Source organism: Denticeps clupeoides, chromosome 14, assembly GCF_900700375.1.
Source record: "Denticeps clupeoides chromosome 14, fDenClu1.1, whole genome shotgun sequence".
Lineage (NCBI taxonomy): Eukaryota > Metazoa > Chordata > Actinopteri > Clupeiformes > Denticipitidae > Denticeps > Denticeps clupeoides.
This window is the reverse complement of record NC_041720.1, coordinates 17,376,472-17,392,375: the sequence shown is the minus strand read 5'-3', so window position 1 is coordinate 17,392,375 and position 15,904 is coordinate 17,376,472. Positions and strand designations below refer to the sequence as shown.

General features: G+C 42.7%; 1 protein-coding gene and 1 long non-coding RNA gene across 7 annotated transcripts in view; both read right to left on the bottom strand.

The window, feature by feature from the left end:
• The window catches only part of LOC114803339 (pleckstrin homology domain-containing family G member 3), a 46,567-nt gene extending 38,442 nt beyond the window's left edge, over positions 1-8,125 (bottom strand). Inside the window, exons 1-2 of one of the 6 annotated variants that reach the window (XM_029002843.1) lie at positions 7,816-8,125; positions 26-96 (exon numbers count right to left, since the gene is read on the bottom strand). In XM_029002843.1, the coding sequence (XP_028858676.1) occupies positions 26-74 (49 nt within the window). In that variant the 5' untranslated portion in view covers positions 75-96; positions 7,816-8,125. Of the gene's footprint in view, positions 1-25; positions 97-2,278; positions 2,460-7,815 lie in introns of those variants that run through there. The other 5 variants (XM_029002844.1, XM_029002848.1, XM_029002849.1 and 2 more) reach the window with 5 other exon arrangements.
• A 6,323-nt stretch (positions 8,126-14,448) lies between these two features.
• LOC114803341 (uncharacterized) lies at positions 14,449-15,904 on the bottom strand. Its single transcript, XR_003751903.1, has 2 exons — positions 15,578-15,904; positions 14,449-15,176 (listed from the first exon to the last, which is right to left on the bottom strand). It is a non-coding gene; the product is annotated as an uncharacterized LOC114803341 (long non-coding RNA).

Genomic DNA, 15,904 nt, shown 5'->3' with positions numbered 1-15,904 from the left:
GTCTGAAACACAGCCGAGGCCTTACCTTCACCCATTGGGACATCATGGGCTGTGGCGTGGGATCCCTCTGGCATGGCACTCAGGCCTCAGGAGCTGCTGGGTGACAGAGGGACAGATGGAAAGTGAGGATCGTTGTAGTGACCAAACGAAGCCCCGACATCAGCGCTGGAATATTGACCAGACATCCCGTTTAGTCTCCATCTATTCATTTCTTCAAACTGTTTGGGAGAAAAATATACACACATACACAAATGCAGCCTCGTGTTGTTGATTTTTACACCCGACACCTTGGGTTATCTGTGGGAACATCTCCGGTGTGGAACAGTCATTTTCACGTGCTGTTAAGGTGTTCTACAGTCACTACAGTCACACTACGGGAACCAAGTATGGGCTTCTTACACCCGAAGCCACAACACACGCTCGTGGTTGAAAACCTCCATGGTAGAATAAAAGAATGACTGGAGACATGAAGCATGTTCACTCGTGTAAGATTCCAAATGTAAGAACCTGTTTGAAATACGCTGATCTTATGTGCTGACATAGCAGCTTATGAAAACCTAAGGTGCAGGCAGTACATTGTATTTTGCATTTAAGGTAAATGTGATGACGTCAGACTAATGATTGATTGATAGTTGATTGGATTAGGACCTGTGTTAGTGGTGCAGGCTGCTGTGCCTGAATAATTAATTTGCATCCCCCAGGTGCATGAGCTCTAGATCTAAGCTCCGCCCCTAAATGTATATAAAGCACAACGTATCCCAACGCAGTTAGACTTTTTTGATGTCTCTAAGGATAAATTCACTACACTAGTTTTCAATTTCATGCTGGTATTTGCTTGGATCCTGGTGACACATGTCAATCAAAAGCCGCACAGTTAACAAGACATATGAATAAATAGATTAAAACATTAAAGATACACGATCTTGAATGATGTTTGCGTATTGATGGGCGCAGGTTTCAAACATCCACAATGAGGAAGTAGAGTGCACGACCGCTGTCAATCATTGGGCTCCACCCATTTTAAACCCGGCTTATTAAAAACATAATTAAAGATTGTACGCTGGGTAACAGAAATAGATCCTGAGGACACCTGATCACATGCTAGTGAACACGTCCCAAGATTAGCGCTATGCCTAGAGTGGTGCCCTTGGTCTGTTATTGCAGTCAGCAGTTACAGGGATGTCCCCAGGAGACACTCAGGGTTGAGTAGTAATGGTAAAACCATTATTGGGGAGCATTGTTTTAAGAAGGCTTCAGAAGCTTTTTTGCAGCGTAATGCATCCACGCTTGGCATACAGGGCTTCTGAAAGAAGAAGAACCCATCATCAGCTTTACAGCCCCAGAACGGGCTTAGTTTTCTTTGCTTCACCCTCCCACACCGTTCCATAACGGGAGCTTAATGGATGCTGCGGTCACCTGACCCAATGGCTGTTAATTCACACTCCATACACCCTTCATCCCAGGGTCGCAAACCAGGCCTTCCAGAGGAAGTTCCTCGCAAGAAGACTCAACAGAAGAGAAGAGAAGGTCTTCGGTTTCCTGAACGGATGAACAAATGATGAGATGTCCAACAGCGAGTGAACAAATCAAAGAAAAAAAGCCTCATCCAAAAGATCATTATTGGAAAATTTCTACATCTTATTAGCAGATGCTTATTAATTGCTCCTCATGGGTTTCCCAATTCATACATTCTCTTTAGATGCAGTTCCAAAAAAAAAAAAAAAGATAAAAAAAATAAAATAATCAGGACCAATTATGAATACATTTAGTAAAAGTTGGCATGGCGATTCATCAATATTTATAATAAGGGTGAGGTGAACTTCAAATGTTCATTTTCTTCCACTTTCCCATCAAATCTTTTCCATCACGAGGGCAAATTTTATTGATTTATTTTTAAGGTTTATGCCCGGCCCTCACGATCACCGGAGAATTCAAAGCATCTGACCTCTGATGTAGGTTCCAGAAGGACGAAGCGGATTCCGTGAGAAGGAGCGCAGCGGATCAGCATGCAGCGAGCATGTGTCGCTCACACAACAGTCCTTTTGTGTGTTCCAGTGTACCGAGTCCTTCCCAGCTTCCCTGACCCCGGCGGCGTGACGGCGGGCCACGGTGACACGGAAACATGTGTGACATTTTCAGATCGGTGTCGACGTGAATTTCCTTATGAATCATTCGTGAGAGTTTTCATTTTGTACTTCCCTCGTTGACCTTTAACCCCTCTCCTGACATCCAAAAAAAAAAAAAAAAGAACAAAAACGAAATTCAGAGAGCTACTCACGAGCAGGACGGCAGCAGCTCCGCTCCGAAAATCTGGGCTGTCCTGTTCTGTCTCGTCTCACCACTGCTTAACTGCTCGGAGAAGCCATTCTGGCCCAGGTGGCACCTCAGATCTGTTCCTGGCACATCCTGGGAAGTTCTGTATTCCCAATCCGGCTGACGCGAAAAAGTCTCACTTCTGCCCTAAAGGGTTCCTCCATCGGCGGAAAACCAACAATGAACAAACAACCCCGCGCAGGCCGGCCCCTGGTCACATGACATCGCAAAGCAAAAGACACAAGAGGTCCTTTTCTGAGGGCCGCGCAGTCCATTGCAAATTGATGGTTGTGCCGTACAAATATATGCAGGAGAGCACGGAGTAAACGATGCTGGTCGCAAAGCAAATTTACGGTCTTGTGCATATACTTCTAGGAATATGAAGATGAATGTTGACATCATTATTATGAATACTGCAGTTTACATTCATCATCATCATCATCATCATGTTTTAACATGATGATGATCTCTCCTGACATCTAGCAGGAATATTCATCTAATCAACGCTGTGTAATGGAGGATAAAGTTGGGTTTCCTCTGAGAGCGTTTAGAATACTGTATTATATTAAAAAATGTTTCATACACAAGGAAAAAAAAAAAGAAAAAATAACATTTTGCAGCCACACTAAAGATATATTACAATGGCATGAACAAGGAAGTAAGTACCGCTAAATACTATAATTTCTATACAAAAAGATTAAGATGTGATGCAATATAGTTCAAAATTCTGATTGGTTCCACATCAACTGGATCCTGTGCTTTATCATTTCCATACCTACAGCACAGCCCAAAATCACAAACAGTATGCCCCCTTATGATTACAGAACCCCTCAAACTATCTGGACACATGGAAAAAACAACACAAAACCAAACAAAGAAACACACACAAATAAATGTCCATTTCTGAAGACATGTACATTTTGTCCAAGTGAGTAGTATGGGGGGCCCGAAGATCCCCCTGTGGGGATTTATAGATTATTTAATCTGTTGATAAAAATTTTATTTAAACTTTACAATATATAAATAATAAACCTTAAGTCTCTCATTCGCCAATCAACTCTTCTCCCGACTGGAAGCTTTCATTAGAGATACATAGTATTACATGAATTAATCATTTGACCTCATTACCTAGAAGCGCCCTCTGCCTGAATGCCACTTTGGAAACCCTTAGCTCCGCCCTTCCCACAGTCCCTTCCTATCCATAAACCGCGTTAGTTTGTTCTTCACCGGCTGGTTCAAATCTCAAACTAACCAACTGATTATTAAACAGGAACAAAGCACACTGATAAGACAAGAACTATAAAAATTAATAAAAGTAGTTACCATTATACGCAAGGTGGTGGACTGGTCCAATATGTCCTAGTGCATCCATAAACGTGCCAGAGAATAAGAGCGGCCGTGTTCTCAGTATTCAGTAAGAAAATAAATAAATAAATAAGTCGCGTGGTGATTTTGGTCCTTCCCGCCAAACAGTTAACAGATCCCTGAGGGAGCGGCACACCTCTGGCAAATCCCCACCAAATTACAGGTCATTACCGTTTTTTTCCTCAAAAGAAGTCTATAAAAGAGCTCATCATCGGTCATTTTCTTTTGACGCTTCCATCAGTGTGCTCTGGCATCACCACGACAACATTGTCAGAGATTGTACACATTATTTCGTTACGTGTCGGCAACAGCACAATGACATAACGGCTAAAACGACCAAGCCATGTCTCAATTCAGAGGCTGCGTCCTTGCGGTGGCGCTAGAGAGCAGTCCCATTTCGGAGGCTCGTTCTAATGAGACGCTGTGGAAGTGTCTCCGTATCCCAAGAGTCAATGCTGCAGCCTGACAAAAGGAAGCACCGGTTGCTTCTTCATTCAACAATGAAAGCCCTGACCAATCAGAGAGAAGAACTACAGTGTGTGTGTGTGTGTGTGTGTGTGTGTGTGTGTGTGTGTGTGTGTGTGTGTGTGTATATATATATATAACTTCTGTAGTTATATATATATATATATATACACACACACACACACACACACACACACACACACACACACACACACATATATTCTTATCACTACACAGCTCAGCCCTAACTGCCATGTAACTTTCTTAAAAACACTCTTACATAAGCACAAGATTCCAGAGAAATGCTCTTATCTTATTCGTGAGCCTTTGTAAGCATGTTACCTCATGTCATGAGAACCTCGGCACGTTAAAGACATTGTTCTTCTATCTTAACCCATTTAAAACATCTAGATCCAAATCACAGCATACGCAAGGGCGTCTATCTCCCAAAATTCCAACGGAAGCCTGTCTGGTGGCCTAGCGGGTAAGGAGGCAGCCCCGTAATAACAAGGCTGCTGGTTCGAATCCCGATCCGCCAAGGTGCCACAGAGGTGATGGTTAAATGCTGAGGACACATTTCACTGTGTGTACCGTGTGCTGTTCTGCCATGTATCACAATCATTATTTTTTTTATCATTATTATTATTTTTTTAATTCAGCTTTGGTGCAGAATTACAGCCACAGTCCCACTATGAGATTTCCCCAGGATGCACCATTTCTGTGTCTGTAGCTTTAAATGCTAATCAGGAGGAGAGAGGCCTATAGAAGTTGAGGGGGCGTTCACGGAAATGACATCATCAACACCATTCACCAACCACAATGTCTGGTGCAAACAGGAAGTAGTGTCTGCGTTTTTAAAAAAAAAAAAAAAAAAAAAAAAACACTGGTTCCTCAGAGACTCGGAACTATGACAAATACATTTGTGCTAATTTTTACATTCATTCACCGAACAACTGCAATGCGTTGCACATTTTCAGGCCCTAAAGGTCAGTGGAAATCATTTTCATTTACAGCATTTACCAGACGCCCTTATCCAGAGCGACTTACAATCAGTAGTTACAGGGACAGTCCCCCCCTGGAGACACTCAGGGTTAAGTGTCTTGCTCAGGGACACAATGGTAGTAAGTGGGATTTAAACCTGGGTCTTCTGGTTCACAGGTGAGTGTGTTACCCACTAGGCTACTAACTTCCAGATTTGCCCGTCTGAGGTGCTGCCGCTCTCTGAACGTTAAAGCAGAACGACCAAAGCACTCATCAATCTGCAGCCACCGCAGGACCATACACAGGCTAGGGCAACTCGTATTAATGTTAAATTCTCTCACAAAGTCACATTTTTACAGTTTTTTTTTTTTTTTTTTGTATTTATCACAGTTTCCTAATTCACATTCTGATTCTAAATCTTTGCGGCATGAACTCAAATGCACGCCAACTAAGCTGCCAGGAACGACGGGCCGCGTGCGTCCCGGATTTGGCATCGGAGAGAGAAGCTGCTTGGGGCTCACGGTGAGACGATAATAAGTGGAACTATCTCACAGCATGGGAAAATACTACTAAAATACACCCTACAGAGCTGAACGATCTGACCACGGGGCGGTTTCGCTGCGGTTTAACGTCCGTGAGGTCACTGCCGTAATTATTAGTTTTATGAAGTTGTTCGTGGCGCCTTGTTGTTGTGGCATGTTGGGAATTTGTGTGTGACAGTTACTGGTTGCGGATGTTATTACTGTTATTGCCACACCACAGCTAGGTCTGACCAGGAATTTTTATTACGACTGGCTGAGAGGGAGTGAAAACCTGGGTTCTGCGTGCTATTAGCCCGCATAAAACTGCACATTTCGACAGGCGCAGCACAACACTCATTCCCGCGTGTAGCGGAGAGGAGCCGGAGACCAACAGCATCACCCCTACGGCCAATTTAACAAGCAAATAACAGCCTCCATCAACACACACACTTGGGAAGAGCAAACAGGCCTGCAAGTGGTAGAAAGATCCTGGAGGTTTTGGGAGCTTTACCCCAAAAAACAGTAGTTTAAAGGGTGCATTCACTTTCTGTTATTGGAAATGTGGAAAATTAGACTAGTGAAAACGGTCCGACTTAACTCAAACAGGGAAGCTTGAAAAGAAGTTGAATCTGAGCTAATGCGTCAATACACCAACTTAATCTTATTACACCTCGTATACTCCGAGCCTTCAGTACTGCTCGCCTGGTCCCTCCATCACTGAAGGTACGAGGAAGACCCTCATCTAGACTTTTCTCTGTCTTGGCCCCTCGGTGGTGGAATGAACTTCCCCTCGAGGTCAGAACAGCTCAGTCACTGAGTATTTTCAAACGGCATTTCAAGACCTTCCTCTTTAGAGAATATTTATATTAACTTGTAACCTTCTTATTGTCTAACTTATGTATAGAAACTACAACAGAGTGAATAAAAAGATTGTATTCATAGTTGGGGGTCCTAGTGAACCGGAATTGATCTCTTCATTGATTGTAACATGGAAGCACGTTGTAAGTCGCTCTGGATAAGGGCGTCTGACAAATGCCTTTTGACAAATGCCAAATGCCACAAATCTCTCCCTACTGGACAAAAACGGGGTTTTACCACGATAAAAAAAAACGTTATCTGTTTATAATAATGGATAAGACAGAAAAAAAGTATTACATATAATTACACACATGAGATTACAGGTGCAGGAATGTTAGCCAATAAAGTAAAATTCATTGAATATAGTCTCAGGTCATCAATTTTTATGGTGATGAGGCCTTTTATTGTGCCAGGCATAGCAATCTCGTTAATGACAATCCACTCATATTTCAGATATTAATTTGTGCTGCATATTCCCACAGAAGAGCATCGTCCAGTAGATGCGGCGGAGTACTATGAAATTAGTCTACTATTAATGATCTCTGCAATAAAACAGAAGAGTTTTTGAAGAAATATTGATTTTTGAGAGTGGATCCGATCGCATGATCTTCATTGACCAGTAATTGGAAGGGGGGCAAATGCTCAAATGCTCTGGGGGGCAAATGCTCTGCTTTACTACATCATATGAAAAACTCATGTTAGATGATACTTTGATTTTGACGGTTCTACACAGCGCCAAACAAAATCCCGTGAATTGTTCCAGAGTGGGAAACCATCCTTTTTGTAGGAACATGTTCCTCGGAATCACAATCCACCTCACACTCCTGGAGACTCCTGCTTCTCTCCCAGCTCGCAGGATCTGAGCAGACGCCTCTCATTCCGGGGGCCAAACTAGAACATAGTTCTCAGCTGACATCACCAAGGAACCTAAAAGCTTGTAATAAAAATCCCTCCAGTCCGGTTCCTCCCTGCTCGTGACGTCACGAGGAGCGCCTTTCAAAACGCACTTTCATGTTTCAGTACTTTTATATTCTTTTAAAAAATATATTACTCCTTAATTATAGGATTATGTGAATTAGGTTTCAAATGTCACATGCAACCGCATATCTATTAAATACATATTTTTCAAAACGAGTTTTTTTCCCCCCTTCAGTGCATTCACGGAATACCGAACATATCTCCGTAAAGCCCCCCCCCCCCACCAATAGAAACCAAAGAAATTCACTTTATCACCATGATCATAATCATCATCCTCCCCGCGATTAACATGAACATCAGCAACGTCAACTAACTTTTCGGCGTCGCTACTCACCGAACAGCAGGACAAAAAGTTCGGTGACAGCTCCGGCGTGGACACGGGCGTCGCGTTTACATCCCCGGGCGACGCGACACGATGGCGGTGGCGGTCTGCGTGAGTGTGGAGAACGATGATAAAACTGCTGCTGCTGTCTCTCTGTCTGTCTGTCTCTCTGTCTGTCTGTCTCTCCGTTTGAACGCCGCAGTGTCTCCCGGCGCCGGCGCGCATGCGCAGAGAGGCGCGGCGTCCGGTTCGAACTTCTCATCCCGGCGCGCCGCAAACACGAGGCGGGACGAGCTTCCTCTTCCTCTCACTGTGTCGACGCGACGGAGGGACGGGAGAGTTCTTTTCCCGATACACGTTGGGACATTCACACGCTCCCAGAACAAGTAGGTGCGGGTGGCGAGGCCTTCTAACGTCTACTCGCCAGACTGGACGTGTATTGCAGTCTGGAGTTGAGTTCCAACTTGTCCTACTTACTACTTGGACGAATGACGTCACGTTTGCCATGCAGCTCTTTTGGTCTGAAAAAGTGTTCCTAAATAGTATTCTGTCCTGATCATACTGCTCTAACTCAAGATTTTACACTACTCACAATAGGTTAGTAAGATATTGTTATTTTCATGAGTGCCTTTCCTATTTGCTCTGAGTTCCCTTTGATATTACTAATAATGTATGAAAATAAATACCCTTTTTTTAACAGTTATATATTTAATTTTAACAGTTCTGCCAGGTCATGTGGGGGTGGGGTACGATCGTTCAGTCTCCACTTCAACTGGTCCCAGACCTGCTCTGTGGGGTTCAGGTCAGGGGACAATGATGGCCCCTCATACCATATGAGGCACTCCAACTTCGTGAAGTCGAGCTGTGACAATTCTGCCACGATGTGATTGAGCATTATCATCCATGAACAGAAAGTCAGGGCTGGGCTGGTGGAATTGGGGGATGATGATGGTTCTATGATGTCTCTGGGGTAAGAACGTGCAGTGACTGAGCCATGTACAATAACCAAATCTGTTTTGCGCTGACCATGCCTGTCCAGACAGTGGCACCTCCTCCAACAAAGTAAACCCTGGGGACCATGGTGACCTCAGTGTATCGCTCACCTCGCCTTCTCCAGCAACCCTGACATGACACTCATCAGTGAACAGGACGGTAGACCACGGCTGCATTGTCCAGGTCACATGGTCTTGTGCCCACTGCAAATGTTAGCGGCGGTGTCTTGGTGTCAGTGGAGTCACCTGCAACGGTCGTCTGGCATTCAAGCCAAAGCGGTGCTGGAAACCCTACTGCCCCTCGCATCTCGTAAACAGGCCTGTGGCAGTTGCATAACTATGTCTGAGTGTCTGAGGTCCTTAGGTCCTGGTCATCATTGTGCTCTGTCATTCGTGGGCTCCACTCCTGGGTCTGTCATGAACTCTGCCAGTAGTTCTGTGTCTTGATGCAAGTCTGCTGATGACCCTTTGAGACACACCAAGTTCACGAGCAACATCTGACTCCCTGCCACCGACCTGAAGGCGTGCCATGGCCGGTGACGCTGACTTTGCATAAATACATTTAATCCTTGTTGGTACTTTAATGTGCCACATTAATCCACAAGATGAAATGTATTTGTTTAATTCATGGAGTTCCTTTGGCGCTGATTTTGCTCTCAATGGAAGTGAATACAGTAGACCAAAGTTCTGCATCATATGACATCCTGTTTTTTGCTTCGTGGGGAGGACTAGTTTTGTGTTTCTATCACAATCAGAGATGAAGTTACATGCGCTTGAAAACAGAGGGCCATGCTTGTATTCATGACAAAATTAACCAGGTCACAAGTGATACTTAACGGTATTAACTGTACCCCTGTTCCTGTTAGGCAATGTGCAGGAACCTGTACGACCAGTTCCTCCCTTTTTCTGGAAGGAAAGAGGATTCGGTTGCAAACTAAACTTGCTTCGAGAGTTAGGAGTCCGCAGCAAAAGCAAAGCTTGAGGAGTGACATGGAGGTTTTGGACGTGAGCACTGATGCTTTCTACACTAGACATGACACCTACACCCGAGACTGAGGAAGTCCTGAAAAAAGGATGTGATCTTATGTGTTAGGAAGGATTCTTTTTTTCCATTAGGGGTGTTTGCCCTGGTGTATCTGACAGGGTACAGTAGCGGTGATATATATATCTTTATTTTAATTAAACAGGACCCTATACAAAGGAATATGTTTGTTTCAGTGTCATTCAAACTACCCTGAGAAAGGAAGAGGGAAGTTGCGCCTGAGAAGATTACTGTATCTGGCAAGAGGCATTGTGTTCAATCTGTAACATTTCCATGTCTTTGGAAGTATACAGGAATCGTTTTGTTTTCTGACCGCCATATTTAAATTTTTCTTTTCCCACCTTTGCATCAGATAAGACCTGCAAGTTGGGCACATAGGACATTGATGAGAAGCGGCAAGTCATGTACAGCACGTTACTTTAAATTTAAATCATTTTTACATTTACAGCATTTATCAGACGTCCTTTTCCAGAGCGACTTACAAACAGTAGTTACAGGGACAGTCCCCCCCTGGAGACACTCAGGGTTAAGTGTCTTGCTCAGGGACACAATGGTAGTAAGCAGAATTTGAACCTGGGTCTTCTGGTTCATAGGCGAGTGTGTTACCCACTAGGCTACTACCATCCTAAATATTCTTGACCTGTTTTATTATTTTTTTTATTTATCTTTGTCAGACCTCATTTTAATGCACTTCAAATGTTGTACTTATACAGTGAGAATAAAAGCATCTACCTAGTAGTGTTGTTGAAATGAACGTCATAATTGATGCATCTGCCTGATCTGAGAACAGCGCTGCTCAATACAAACACTCGGAATGAGCCCCCTGAATGTGTTTTTGCCGTGCTTTGTCACACCGTTTGCACTTTGACAATGCCATTTTACCCAAAGTGGTCGCTTTCACATGCACCAATAGAACAGTCAGCGTCCATTTCGCCATGAACACCAGAAAAACGGCTGGTTCAGATGTTCGTGTGAACAAGGCCTTGATTCTCCTGTCCCTGGAGAAGGATTGATGGGATGTATCAATAATCGAGGCATTGCTGGTCATAATTGAATCATGAGACCAGTGAAGGTTCACACCTCTATTATCTATATTTTAGACGTGACCAGTCATGAAGTTCGAAAGAAGCTGGGGTCACACTCCCACGCATTTTATTTTTTAAAATTACTGTTGCTTTAAGTCCTATGAAGCAGCTCTACGTTATTGACTTCTCGCTCTCTCTGTGGGTTTAGCTGTTTGACACTGCAGTTTGCTGGACTTCACACTTACCCACTCCTACTCCTCCCCCAAGTTCAAACCCCTGGACCTAAATGGGACAATTTCCCCAAATGTGGGACATTCCTTGTATTTGAATGAAATCACAAGAGCCAATGTTTTATTCACAGCAGAACATGGGAAACTGGGAAATTGAACACAGATTTCTAATTTGATGTCCGTAAAAGTTCCAAGAAAAGTTGGCACGTGGGCAACTAATGGCTGAAAAGGTGAGAAAGTTTAAAAAGATTCAGCTGGGACAACAGATTGAGTTGATATCAGGTCTGTAACAAGATTAGCTGTAGAAGGGACGTGATGGAGAGGCAGGATCTCTGCAGTGTTCAGTAGTGTTCAGTGTTCTTTACTACTTTGCAAATCTCATCACCTACTGCGCATAGCACTGTAAAATATCTCAGTTCAAATGTTTGTTATGCCATCTGTGTTCTGAATAAAATATCGGCTTGTGTGATATGAATGTGTTTTTCTGATTTGAATCGAATTTAACGAACGTCCCATACATTTGGCTTGTCGATTCCTTCACTCACGCCATGCATTCCTGTATCTGTTATTTGCTGGAAGACCTGTATGGTGAGGTATTCTCTAGGGCAGATTATCAGTGATGTTTCGTTGATTCTTAAGAAGATCTTTGAGGAAATTTCACATCACACACATCACACCAGGGCTCGAGACGAACTTTTTTTTTTGTTAGATGTACCGTCACACTCTTATTTCCATCATTTACTACACTCTGACACGTACATTTTCCTGTGCAAACATATCATGTGCGTAGACAAAAGATTTTTTTTTCTATTAATATGCAATGTGCAATGCAAACGGCCATGCCATAGACCAATGTGCCTGTTCAAAACAAGCCAGTAGGTGAAACCCATGCACTATGCGCACGCAGACTTGTTAAAAATACTTGTTATTATGAGGAAATGATTCCATTCTGTTTTATGAAGAACCCATATTCATCCACACACAAGTAATATTCTCTACATACCATCTCAGGATTCAACAGCTAAGATCACTTTATACTAATAAAACGCTCCCAATCCCTTGCCTTGATACCTTCATTCAGGTAGCTCATCATTTGTGCGTCTGATTTTACATTTCAATATGCATTGCATGGGACTAAGCATAAAAACGATTTGTTTGTTGTGCAGACTACAGTTATACGACCAGGGAGGAAATGCACTATATTTTTGACCATTTCCCCAGAATAGACTGTGTGAGGTAAGGCCTGTCTCACAGTCTCAGCTCTAATTCATCCCAAAGGCTGTGGTCAAGGCTCTATGCAGGCCAGTCATAATCCCCCCTCCACCAAACGTCATCCTTGGCACAGGCAAGAACCGTTCTCCTGCCATCAGCCAAACCCAGACTGCAGAGAACACGTCTCCTGAGAAACGCTCTAGAGCCCAGTGGCGGCGTGCTGTACCACCGTGTCCATGGTGGTGTAATGTATGGATGCAGCCGCTCGGCCACGGAGGCCCATTCCATGAAGCGCCCTACACGCGTTGGTCTTATATTGTGGGATTATAATCTTGTAAAATTCTTATTCTGTAAATTAGGATTTTATGGGTTTTTTTGGGTTTTTTTTGTCACTGCAGCACACAGTGCACACAACAAAATGTGTCCCCTGCATTTAACCCATCATCCATAGTGTTCAGTGGGCAGCCATGAAAGTTTACAAGTTACTATGAAGTACAATATTACCACCCCAATAGCTCACATATTATTATTATTTGCTTTAATAGAAATATGGCGCATGCAGAAGTGCGGCAGCACCACCTAGTGACACTGAAGCATGCAATTCCTCTTCTGTGTTTCATTTCCTGTTGAAAGAAATAAGTTTATATTCCTTTGTAAGTTTGCCCACTAACAAAGAAATTATTAGTCTATGATTTCAATGGTAGTTTTAACAAAATAAATCCAAAACAACGCACTTCAAAATAGTAATACATTTATGCATTTTAAATTATGCATTTTCATGAATGAAACAAGTATTTGATCCCTTTGCAAAACATGTTTTGTTGGAAATCACAGAGGTCACTCGTTACTTGGCCTGAAGGTTGGCACATATCTTAGTGTGGATTTTGTCCCACTCCTCTCTGCAGGTTCTGTCCAAGTCACCCCTACGGGATTATGGTCTAGAAACTGAGCTTGATTTTGGTCTAATCCGACCACAATGCTTTCGCATTTAGATGTTCAGTGGTGAACCTGTACATGTGCTTTCTTGAGCAGGGGTACTGAGCTGGGTTTAAAGACAAGACTGTGTATCTGTTGGGAGACTGGGAAAGGACATAAGATCATAAGATTTTTTTGTAGGAATTTTGGAGGACAACATTTTTGACTTAACTGCTCACAGGAAGCCACGGTATTGGCTATAAACAATTTTACAGATCCAGTACCACGATGAGATTTCTCCAGGTTGTGCCGTTTCGGTGTCTGTAGCTTTAAATGCTAATGAGGAGGAGAGAGGCGGAACGAGGAGGAGAGCGGCCTATAGAAATGACACCATTCACCAACCACATGTTTGGTGCAGAAAGGAAGTAGTGTTGGCTTTTTTTTTTTTAGAAAAAATGTACCCTATGGTTCTTCAGAGTCTCACGTTATGGAACTAAAAAAATACATTTGTGCTCATTTTTACATCCAATCACCAAGCAACTGCAATGCTTCACACATTTGGAAGCCATGACAGTTGGTGGAGAGAATGTTTTAGGGGAGGGGTGGGAAATTCTCTGGGCGGAAAAAGCATGAGAAGCAGGAGGTAACATTTCCACTTATGATGACATAATGGGACAAATTCCAGATTTGACCGTCTGAGCTGCTGCTCCCTGAATGGTGAAGCAGAATGACCAAAGCACTCTTTACACCTATCGCCATTTCTAGCCACTGCAGGACCATAGACAGGCTAGGGGAGCTCGTATTAATGTTAAATCATCTCACAAAATAACATTTTCATAATGTGAACCTGGACGTTTAAGGAGTGTTTAACCACTGGATTCTGTATCTGTTTAAATGAAGGGAGAGAAAGTGAAGAACAGAGAATGAACAACTTGTCCTCAGAGTGGACAGATCCTACCCAGTCAGGGCAGTCAAGGCCATGAAAAAATGACCAAATACCCCTCACACATTACAGTCATAGCAGCTTTATAGCAGCTGTGATTTGAACCGTTTGGCTGTATATTTGTTGTCTGTAAGCCTGTCTGAGAGCCACATGAGTTGAGCAGCATGTACACTTGTTAACCTCTTTTACTGAATTTAAAACCATAGAGTTTATGTTAAGTTTATTGTTTATTGTAGCATATGTTAAGTTTAAGTTTATTGTAGCATATGGAAACACAACTACATGGTTATGCAGAGAGTGTTTATATTCATATTTTACAAATATGGTAAAAAGATTTTTCACCAGTGCAGTTATAAATTAAAAAGCATACGATACAGTCTGCATTGTTCTATCTGATATTGAGAATGTAACATTTTCCATCCTAATTCTGCATTGAGCTGCACATCCCACATGTTAACTACAGTTTATCTTTAATGCTACAAGTCCAATTCTGAGCCAGCTTCTTATTAGATATGGAGTGTGTGCAGTCAGGATTCAGGAATTTGTATGAAGAAAGGAAGGCGTTTAGTTCTACATGAGAAGGTAAATACAGTCAAATAATGCAGCATAATATTCTGCTGTCACTTGTGTTTTCTCAGCTCATTTTCAATCCTTCCATACATGCCAGGAAGCTTCTAGTTCCACAAGAAAAATGTGTATAGTGCAGGGGACTGTCTCTGTTGAAACCATAAACTGCCCATCACACCCCATGCAGCATTTAGTTCTTGTAGATGTGGTTCGTTACCATTCTTCCCAAATTTCTGTGAAAAGAAGCTTGTCACAAAAGGGGTCACAAAGGTATGAATAAACCAACTCAAATGAAAGGAGACAATTTTCTCATCCCTTGGTCTGTGGCCGCTGGAATTCTGGCATTCGATTTGCAGTGGGTGCCAGTGAGGTCGAGTAGGCCGCTGAGAAGCTCTGAAGACCCAGCAGGAAGCATTTCCAAGTGTAGTGCAGGGCCCTTCGCACGTTCTAAAAGACAAATATCACAGTAAATCAGAGTGTAATGTCAATGTCAAATCCCCAGTGATTTAAAAATTAATATCTGTTACTCGTACACACTGAACCGATATACAGGAGTGACGAAAGAAAGAAAAAAGCCACCACGCTGAACACAATGGCCATTTCCTGAGGCAGCTGAACAAACAACATTGTCTTCCGTGTTTTCTGAGCAGGAAAGGCGCATCCTGGACAAATAGTCCGCTGAACGAATAAAAAATTCAGAAATCTGGATCCATCCGCTTTTTTTCAAGGAAGGTTACAGAGATCCAGTTTTTACACTATATAGAAAACTATGACATCACTATTCCCCACCATAGTACCATAGTAACTGAATAGCATAAACAAATTCAATTCAGTATTTTCTTTCTTACCTTTCTGTACTTCTTGTATTTAGCTTTCTTTTTAAATTTCCTCTCCTCCTTTTGCTCTCTCCGGTCTTCTTCTTCTCCTTCTTCTACTAAAGATTCATATCTGTCAGCATGAAAAGTCCACTTTATATCTCGAGACCATTTTTCTCTTTTACTTTCTCCTTCCATCCCAGGTCTCTTTCAGAACAGTTGTAACTTGGTCTTCTTCTTTTTTTTTTTTTTTTTATCCGGAAAGGCATGGGATGAATCCATTCATTTTATAGTGAATGTAATGAGACTGAAAGCCGTTGCTCTGCGTGTCTGTGCTGCTGAATGCTCCGGTCTCCACTC